The following is a 10,384-nucleotide window of genomic DNA, read 5'->3' on the forward strand; positions in this document are numbered from 1 at the left end:
TTCCATGATTGTATGAAATTCCAACCTCAATTTCCACTGGTGGCTGTGAAGGGTAACACACTCTAGTCTAGGACAACATTTGAATCAGTTTTTTGTGCAGTTTAAACTCTGTATTTCCTTCTTGAAGTTACTATGAGAAACCATGTTCATGAATTCATGGAGTCATGGAATGGTTTGGGTTGGAAAGACGTTAAAGCTCATCCCATTCCACCCCCTGCCATGGGCAGGTTGCTCCAATCCCCATCTAGGAATTCAAACATCCTTCCCCTTAGAAAGTAAACTGCAGGAGTACAAGTTCTTCATGGTGCCCTTTGTTGCTTACCCAGTTTTCTCCCATAACCAGTACTGTTCTCTCCCCCTGCAGCCTCTTGGGCACTGATGGACGTTTCCGACAGCCCTGAGCGCAACCCCTGCTCTCCTGAGGAAGAGGACCAGCAGCTTTCTGATGAAGAAGTCCTGAAGGAGAGCTGCTCAGACAGGGAACTTGATGGAGAGGGTGGGAAAGATGAAGAGGATGCAGGCAGGGGCCTGAGCCATGGGGAAGAGGAGAACCACTCGGATGAAGAGGATCGACTGAGTGAAGCCAAGTCTCAGGAGTCTGACAACAACGAGCAGGGTGGGGAGGGGAAGAGCCCTCGACCTCACAAGGGGGAGGAGGAAGACAGGACAAATGACCTTGGTGATGAAGCCTCCTCTGTAACCCGGGAGCTGGATGAGCACGAGTTGGACTATGATGAGGAAGTTCCTGAGGAACCAAGTGCTGCTGCTGCAGAGGAGGATGGTGAGAAAGCTGCTGGAGAGGATGATGAGGAGGAGGAGAAAGGAGATGATGCCCATGAAGATGAGAAAAAATCCAGCAGCAAGAGTGATGATGAGAAGGATGGTCAGGACCCCCTCAAGGAGAAGAAGAAGGAAGAAGATGATGGAGAAATTGATGATGGAGAAATTGATGTAAGTAGGAGTTGGGCAGAGTGCTGCAGGGACAGACCTGTCCTTATGGCTCAGAGCTGTTTGGCTCTCAGATTGCCATTCCTTCCTCCTCCTGTGGGATGAATATCTGTGTCCCCATGTCCTCACACTGCAGGTGACACCCTTTTCCCTGGAGGTAAGACCACCCATGTCCCAAGTTCTGATCTCTGTGCCGTGTGCTCCCCCAAAGCTTTGTGCCAGATATTGTCAGAGCCATCACAAATGAGCTTTGTTCCCAGTGAAAGGACTCCAGTGCTGTAAGAAACTGTCCTGCCTCAGCTCTCAGAGGACTTGAGTGATCCTGACAGCAAATTCCTGAGCCATGGATGAGGTGTTCATGTCCATCAGTTTAGATGGAGAGGCTGGTGCTGTAGAGTGGTTCTGGTGCTGAGGCATCAGCTCTGTGCAGTACACACATGATCCTGAGGTGTTTGTTGGGCTCTAGCAGCATCTGGATGTGTGGAAGAGGGATGGAAGGTGCTGGGCTTTGTGGAAAATCCCTCACACATGATTTGGGGATATGCTCAGGGATGTGCAGTGCTGTAGCTGCTGTTTCACAGCTCAGAACAAACACAGAAACCTCAAAATGGGGTTTAATTGCTGTGGGGATTGGGCAAATATCTTTATCCATGTTTGGCTTCAGGTGGGAAGCTCTGCAGTGCAGCAGTTGTTTAATGCAGCTTAGTACCAGTTTCCCTCTTGCAGGCAGAAGAAAACAGGACAAAGTGATTGCAGCAGGAGAGTAAAAACCCTCCCAGGAGTTTCTGGTCTAGAATTGGATTGGAGTAGGGAGGTGCAAAGCACTGCAAAGAGAAGCTGCTGATCCAGAGCACCTGGCTGGCTGTGCTCCTGGCTCTCAATGCCAGAAGTGCCCCTGCACAGCTGGAACAGATTGTGGGAATATCTTGGTGACAGGCAAGGTAGCAGTGGAGTGTGGATGAGAGTCCTGGTGGGGCTTCTCAGCTGAGGAGAAGAGATGGTGTGTCCTTCCAGTCCTCATTTCTATGTTTCTGACCTGTCCATGTGCTTGAGAAGCTCATGGAGCCTCACTGGAGAAACCCTTCTCCCCGTTTATTGAACGGTCCTATTCTGTGTAATTTTTGCTCTAATGTTGTTTTGACAAGTTCAGCTGCTTAAAGATTATGGAATTTTCCTTCATCTTGCCCATTCTGGCAGGTGGTTTTGTTGAACGCATGTTTTCCAAAGGTTTTGTGTATTTCTGCTTCAGGTAGAAGGAATTCCAGGGTGTTGTGGGGTGAAAAAGAATTGCTGAAGCCCTGACTCCGTGCCTGCTCCTTGATTAAAATATGAATGCTTTCCTTTCGAGTCTGAGGCATTCTTGGGAGTGCTCTCCTCACAAAGCACCAGATGAATCTGTACCCTGGTTTTCATACATTAACTCATAACAGCATTCCCAGCTGCCTGGTTCCAAGGAGACCTCACAGAAATAAATACTCTCCCTTTTGTTCCAGACTTCACGCAGCTCTTTTGAAAGCAGCAGTGTGGAGCTGGTTATACCATTCATGTATCCCTGAATGCCATCCCCAGCTTTGGGGAGAACTTCAGTCTGCATCTGATTCTGCTCTCAGACTCCTGTCGTGGAGGGAGAGGAATATTCATGCAAATTTTAATTGGAATATAAGTGTAGCCTTTTAAATCCCTTGTGTGGCCCTCAGGAATGCAGCAGAAGGGGCTTTTTACCCATCCCTCTGTAGAGCCTTTGTTTATATACAGTCAAGCGATGGTTTTTTCCTCCTTTCCAGCTGCTGAGTTGATCAAAGGAGAGGATTTGCCTCATCTTTTCCACACAGGCAACTCATTACCACAGGGTTGCTGTGATTGTCAGGGAAAGGGAAGGCCCATCCAGGTGTTCCTTATCTAGATGTGTTTCATGTGCTGAAAAGTTCAGTGGCAGAGAAGTGGAGGCAGAGGGGGAAGACCTGGATGTCTTTTTGGATAAAACCCCAATTTCCTTGCCAGATAACCTCTGACAACTCTCTGCTCATTTATACCTCTGTATTCTGCATCACCAGGTCTTTTTGGCTTTCCAGGTACTGCCCAGCAAATCCAGGGGAAGGTTGATTTTTTCCCCCTGGAGAACAAAGACAAAGGCTATACTTGGGAGTTCCAATAACTTTCTCCTGGAGGTGTTTCATGACTTATTTAATGCTCATCCCCTGTGGTTCTTAATCCTTGAAGTAATTTCCAACTCCCAAAATTTCTTCCTGGGGCTTCTGTGCCTGGGAATGACACAGTTTTGTTTGAGCTGATTCACAACTCCTGTGTGGAGCTGAGGAGTAGAATTGAAGGTGTCAAGCTGTTGCTGGAGAGGATTGGAAGAAATATGTATGACTTTGATCCTGAAAAGCTTCTGTGTGGGATTGTCCCTGGAGAGGGACTTGGGGCAAAGGAATGGAGTGTTAGAACAAGGGGGAATGGTTTTAGCTGACGGAAGTTTTAGACTGGACATTGGGAAGGAATTCTTCCCTGTGAGGGTGCTGAGATACTGACACAGGTTGCCTAGAGAAGCTGTGGCTGCTCCATCCCTGGAAGTGTTCAGGCCAGGTTGGATGGGGCTTGGAGCAACCTGTGCTAGTGGAAGGTGTCCCTGCCCTTGCCCTGGATGAGCTGTAAGGTCCTTCCTAACCCAAACCATCCTGGGATTCTCAGATTGTCACCCAGCATTGTGTGGAAGCATTTGATAATGAATTTATTGTGGCAGCAGTCATCCTTCAGAGGCTGATGTGGAGATGGATGTGTGATGTCTGTACTGAGTTATTGCCTTGATGCAGGAATACTCCTATGTACTTTAAATCAATGAACAGAAGGAACTGGCTTGAGCTAAACAGGGATGACAGGAATGCTGAGCAGGGACACTCTAAAGGCTCTGAAGGGTAGTGGGAGGGAAAGGTAACACAGTTGAGCCCGTTTCACCTAAAAGAACATGGAGCTGCCTCTATTTGCCTTGGATTTGCTGTCAGCTCCAAGCTCATGTGAAATACTAATCCACTGGTGATTTTGAGCCTTAAATATATGAGGGAAAATGATGCAGCTTGAAATCTTGGTGCAGCATCAGGACATCCAAACACCTCAAGGTCTTTTCTCCCAGGGAACAAGAGACAGGACAGGAGGAGACAGCCTCAAGCTGTACCAGGGGAGGTTCAAGTTGGACATCAGGAGGAATTTCTTCATGTAAAGGGTTGTTAAACATTGAAAGGGGCTGAACAGGGAGGTGATGGAGTCATCATCCCTGGAGGTGTCCAAGGAATCACTGAGTGCTCTGGTCTAGTTGACAACGTGGTGATGGATCACAGGTTGGGCTCAATGATCCTGGAGCGCTTTTCCAGCCCCACTGATCCTGTGATTCTGTAATTTCACAGCCACCTTTGAGGCACCAAACCTGCTGCACCTCCCTGTTCACAGCAGCATGTTGGGAAGATGCTTTGGGCTATTTATTGTAACTTCGTCTTGTTTTCCATTTGTGTCTTCGCCCCAGGGTGTGTTTGAAGTGACAGATATTTGACCATATTGTGAAATGTCAAGTTGCTGCAGAAAATGCACCACGTGAAATGTCAACTTGTTGTGTCTGTTCCAGGATGATGACTTGGAAGAAGGAGAAGTCAAGGACCCTAATGACAGGAAAGTGAGGCCACGTCCCACCTGCCGCTTCTTCATGAAAGGTAACAACATGTTGTCATGGTAGGACACCAAAGGTGCTGGAAGTTACATTGTTTGGTTGGGTTTTACCCTTTAAGCTGCTGTTACATGATAAAATCTGCCCCAGGCACCCTCAGGGTCATCTTTCTGTCGCATGGTGGCCAAGTGCTGAATGGAAATGGAACCACTGTGCAAAAAGGGCTTTGTCTAAGCATGGTGAGCCTGGAGGAAGTAAATAAAGGAAAGCTTGGTGGTGTTTTTGTGTCTGCCTCATCCCTGGAAATGTTCCAGGCCAGGTTGGATTGGGCTTGGAGCAACCTGGGCTAGTGGAAGGTGTCACAAGCAGCCCAGGAAGCAGTGATACAGTGATGTTTGTGCCCTTGCCCAGTGCTTCTTAAGGGCTGAGGAAGTGATCAACGGGAATTAAAACTGATCTTCATGTAAACAGAAGATTTTTCCTCAAGCCACAAGGTTGTTCCACACTGTGTCAAGTACCACAGCTCTGAAATGGGATTGGGATTGGAAGGAATGGGAGTAGGAAAGCATAAAACTTATTTCTTACTGCAAATGGGATTTGAGATTTGAAACTTTGAAATCTGACCAATTGTATTTATGTATTTAAGGAGAAATTCTTCCCTGTGAGGATGATGAGGCACTGGCACAGGTTGCCCAGGGAGTTGATGAACTCCCCATCCCTGGAAGTGTTCCAGGCGAGGTTGGACCTGGGCTAGTGGAAGGTGTCCCTGCCCATGGCAGGGAGTGGGATGAGATGAGCTTTAAGCTCCTTCCAACCCAAACCATTCTGGGATTCTGTTTTTCTTAATTCCTCTTGATAGGACATTCCCCAATGTTTGTGCAGCTTCCTGGTAGCTGTTAGACTATTTGCCTTTTTCTTTTCTTTAATGTGGAGAGTAAGTTTTATAAAGCTTTTCTTATTTAAACTTACTGAAACTCTTCCACTTCCTTCAGCTTCACCTCACTCATGTTTGCTGATGTATTTGGGTTATTTACAATCTCCCCCAAGACAATCTGAGCTGAAAGGAGGGTGGAGCACAGGGTGGAGCCTCTGCTCCCTGCGTCAGTGGCACCTGCACTGTGGGGCTTTCCGGGGCCGTGACCATCAGATATCCAAGGCTTGGCTTCCTGGATGTCTTCCCATGTCAAACCTGGAGCCCGTGCCAGACGCAGATATGTTGCTGCTGCTGCTGGAACAGGGAAGCCCTTCAGGAGGAAGAGTTCTTTGTTCCTGAGGCTTGGAGGTGACACACACCTCAGTGCAGCCTGGAATATGTGCCAGGGACAGAGTTCAGGCTCAGGATCTGCTGCTCAGCTTGTGCTTTGGTTTGGCATTACATCAGGTGCTGCTCACGTGGGACTAGGAAGACACAGAGTTTCATTCTTGCTGTGCCTCAGGAGCACTCCTGGCTGTGGTGTGCAGGTGCTTGATGTTGGCCATCTTGGCATAGGTGACAGAGCCTGTGTACCTTCCTCATGAGGGGCAGTGGAGGGGCAACATGGATTTCTGCTCAGATGACAGAGACAGGACACGAAGGAATGGCTGGAACTGTGTCAGGGGAGGTTTGGGTTGGATATCAGGACAAGGTTCTTCCCCCTGAGGGTGTTTGGGCACTGAACAGCTCCCCAGGGCAGTGGTCACAGCCCCAAGCCTGACAGAGCTCAAGGAGTGTTTGGCCAATGCTCTCAGGCACAGGGTGGATTGTTGGGATGTCTGTGCAGGGCCAGACAATCACGTGGTGATCCTTGTTGGTCCTTCCAGCTCAGGAAATTGTGTCATTCTGAGCCCCTTACCTGTCAGGGTGAGATGTCGCGAAGCCCCTACACTTGGTGCTCAAGCACTGAGAAAGTGCAGGTTAGATGGAACATTGGGAAGAAATTCTTCCCTGTGAGGGTGCAGTGAGGTTCTGGCACAGGCTGCCCAGAGAAGCTGCGGCTGCTCCATCCCTGAAAGTGTTCAGGTCAGGTTGGATGGGGCTTGGAGCAACCTGGGCTAGTGGAAGGTGTCCCTTGCCTGTGGGAGGGGGTGGGACTAAACAATGTTTAAGATTCTTCCAAACCAAATTATTCCATGATTCTGCTGCCTGTCTCTCCAGAGCTGTTTACTTGGGATGCTCTGTGCTGCTTTCCTAGCTCTGAGGTTTTGTAAAGCTCCAAACTTGAAGTATTTGTCATTAACAAGACTTAAGGATCTCCCAGGCTTATCCTTGCATTTAATTAATGAAGTGTGTGCATCCATCCCCCCATTCTCCCTACCATAATGTTCTTGTATATTCATCCATCTGTGACTGGATCTGTTTGTCCTCTCTGGCAGGTGAGGGGTGACAAGTGTCTTTCCATGTGTGTGAAAACAGGTAAATCCTAACAAAGTTGGAGAGGAGAGAAGTCTTATGCCTCAGTGTTATTCCTTGATGGGTTTTAAATGGTTGATGGGTTTTAAGTGGTTGTGGGGCTGAAGCAACAGCTACTGATGGCGTACGGGGGTCTAACAGCTCTGTGTTCCCACAGGTCACTGTACCTGGGGCATGAACTGTCGCTTTATTCACCCTGGAGTGAATGACAAAGGAAACTACTCGTTGATCTCCAAGCCTGAGCCCTTCTCCCCCAATGGTGCCCCTCCCATCGGCCCTCACCCGCTGATGCCAGCCAACCCCTGGGTATGGACAGATTTTCTGGGAATTCATGGCTTCTGCACCACCTTTCCCACCCCTGGAAGTGTTCCAGGCCAGATTGGATGGGGCTTGGAGCAGCCTGGGCTAGTGGAAGGTGTCCCTGCCCATGGCAGGGGGTGGAAGGTCTTCTAACCCAAACCGTTCCATGATTGTGTGATTTCTTCTGCTCTAGGAGAAGTGAAGATTGTTTTTGCACTAGTGCTTCAATACATAATTGAATATACCTTTTTAAAAGTTGATGTTGGAGCTGTTAGTAGAGGGGAATAATTTTCCATGTATTTCCCAGCTTATGTCCTGCTGAGACATCTCTGAAGTGTCTGGAGATACTCTTAAGTAACTTTACAGACATGAATCTGCTACTTAACACTAACCTCCTGTGTCTGTCTCCTTCCTCTCCTCACCTCTGACAGGGAGGGCCAGTGGTTGATGAAATCTTACCTCCACCTCCTCCAGACCCTCCAACAGAAAGTGCCTGGGAGAGAGGACTCCGACATGCTAAAGAGGTAAATGCCTTCCCCAGGGAGGTGCTGACTGTCTCCAAGATCCACAGGTGTTTCTACAGGAACGGGATGCTGAAGAGCTCGTTTGGAACACAAGTGTCTTGCTGTTTCTCTCCTCCTTTTAACACATTGACTGTATCATGTTGTATATCACAGTTGTTATAGAGCCAGGAGGAGCTGATAGACAGATTTATGTTTAATATGAGGAATTTGTGCCCATGAAGTCAAACCCTTTGATCCAATTTCCCTCACTTCAGTTCTTGTTTCTGTAGTGTGTTTATTCACTGCAGAAAATGAGGTCAGCAGATGTGAAACCTATGTTTCCTGCTGTTTTGAGCTGATGGAACAGTGAATTCTACTTTCTACATCACGAAAAATATTGTGTCCTTATGTTGGTTTGGGCCAAAACCAGCAGTTTCTGCACATTGCTAAGGTTTGGGCAGAAGTTGGTTTAGTTGAAGGTTTTCTCCCAAGTGAAGGGTTTTTGAGATTGCATTTTCTCTGTGCCTCAAAGTTCTCTCCTGACACTGTTTTTATGTCATGACAGGTATTAAAAAAAGCAACTATGAGAAAAGAACAGGAACCTGACTTTGAGGAGAAAAGGTTCACTGTGACTATTGGAGAAGATGAGAGGGAATTTGACAAGGAAAACGAGTTTTTCCGTGACTGGAACTACCGAATCACCAGAGACGTCCGAGATCCAGCGTAAGAGCCAGTCCTGGGGCTGCTCCACAGGGTGCAGGGGTGGGAAAGGCAGTAGTGCAGGCTGTGGTTAGCTTGTTCCTCCAGACTGGAGGAATGTCATCTCAGGACCTGGGAACAACTTCCATTAAGCAGGATGTGCACAGGTTAAACCTTGCACTGCCTCCGCTCGCTCCAGTCCAACCTCACCTTCCTTTCCAGTCTTTAACCCTTCCTGCCTTCAATCCCTGGGCCCTCATGGACACTACCCATTGTCTGCTTCACACTGATTGGTTTTCCTCATGCTTTTCTTATCCCAGCCATGAGGATTTTAAAGGATTAAAGCTGAGACTGCAAGGTTGGAGTGTGCTCAGTGTCCAAGGGCTGTAGGCAGCAGCTGTACCCAGCTGGGTGTTCCTTGGAAGGGCATTGCTGCAGCAGCTGGTCTGAACTGGTCCCAGATAAACTGGGCACTAAGACATTGGTCAGAAAGCAAAGCTATTCCCTCCCCAGGCCAAAACAAGGCCCGTCAGCTGAGGTGTTTAGGTGATTTGGTTTTTAAGGAGGAAAACATAAAATATTGCAGACCTTAGATTCAGCTCTGGGAATTTGCTTAGTAGTTCTCAAGCCAAGAAATGGACTGGGAAGAGAATTTTTGAGAGAGAGGCTTGTGTCTGCAGGGATAGAGGTTAATCTCTGTTTCTCCTTGCTCATGCAACCTCTGTTCTTCTTCCATGGACAGACTATGAAAGTATTTCCCCTCACAGAGTGTTTGCAGGGCTCAGCTCTACTTTAGAGTGTTGCGTTGCAAAGGCACTGTGGAAAGGAGTGAGGAGTAGGCTAAGCTTTTGTTCCATATTCTTTGATTGGCTCTGGAGTGCAATTCCTGATTGAAGAAAGGAGCTGTGTACTCGGTTCTGCAGCCTGAAACAAGAATTGCCCCTTAGTAATATTTCCCTGGGTAGAAATTGCTCTGTATCTTGGCCTTTGGCTCCTCTAAGAAGGCTTGGAGTGACACTAGGGACACATTGCCAGAGCTCTGAGGGGTTGACCATACAGTCTCTTTATATTATGACTGTGTGAAAACTACCGTCACTATTCTGGGCCTCACTGGTGTAGAAATTACTGCATTTAACCCACGACTAGTTTTGATGTAGTCAAGAAAAAATGTGTTGTATGTAGCCAGTGTTAAACAGAAATCCTTAAACAATTGGAATTGCTGCAAATTCCAGGATGTGTAAGCAGACTGACATTAAAATGTCTGTAAACCCTAGAAACTGGTGATTTTTTTTCTCCCCCACACCCTCAGTTTGTAGCTCAGATTGACACCTTGAGGCCAAGTAAGCACTGGAGGTGCAGCTCTGGGATGTGGATAAATGCTTTCAGCACTGTCTTGTGACATACGGAGATGTCTAACTAGTTCATGAATCCCTTTTTCTTTTTTGAATGACTATAGGGAGGTGGACATCAAAGAAAACATTAACTATGGGTAAGCAGGTCTTTGATTCCAGTACTGTTGCAACTGTAAGCAAATATTCCCTTTCCTTTGTCCATTGCACTCCAGACTTCCGAGGCCACAGAGCACTGCCCCTCCAGCTGTGCTGACTCAATGGATCCATTGGATCATCTCTGGGGTGATACCAATGATTTGCTAAGGATTTAAGCACTAAACACACAGCAGTGATCCTGTTTTAAAGGAAAAAGCTCCACAAATATTATAGGAAAGGGAAATTTGGGCTTGAGGCTGTTTGAAAAGTTGAGTTTCCTTTCCCTGAGATTTTTGTCTCTCTGAACACCTGATGGCATAGAATACAGATTGTTTTCTGCTTGGCATCAGGAGTTTGTTGCTGTATTAAACATCCATATTCAGGATTCCCTGGATCTCTTTCC

The 10,384-nt window shown here is 47.4% G+C and overlaps 1 protein-coding gene across 1 annotated transcript in view; it reads left to right on the forward strand.

The window, feature by feature from the left end:
• Positions 1–378: 378 nt before the first annotated feature.
• The window catches only part of ZC3H18 (zinc finger CCCH-type containing 18), a 45,579-nt gene continuing 35,573 nt past the window's right edge, over positions 379–10,384 (forward strand). The window contains exons 1-5 of the mRNA XM_009073356.1: positions 379–951; positions 4,565–4,649; positions 7,150–7,298; positions 7,724–7,816; positions 8,361–8,518. Of these exons, the coding sequence (XP_009071604.1) occupies positions 379–951; positions 4,565–4,649; positions 7,150–7,298; positions 7,724–7,816; positions 8,361–8,518 (1,058 nt within the window). The remainder of the gene's footprint in view (positions 952–4,564; positions 4,650–7,149; positions 7,299–7,723; positions 7,817–8,360; positions 8,519–10,384) is intronic.

Source organism: Acanthisitta chloris, unplaced genomic scaffold (genome assembly GCF_000695815.1).
Source record: "Acanthisitta chloris isolate BGI_N310 unplaced genomic scaffold, ASM69581v1 scaffold834, whole genome shotgun sequence".
NCBI classification, from domain to species: Eukaryota; Metazoa; Chordata; class Aves; order Passeriformes; family Acanthisittidae; genus Acanthisitta; species Acanthisitta chloris.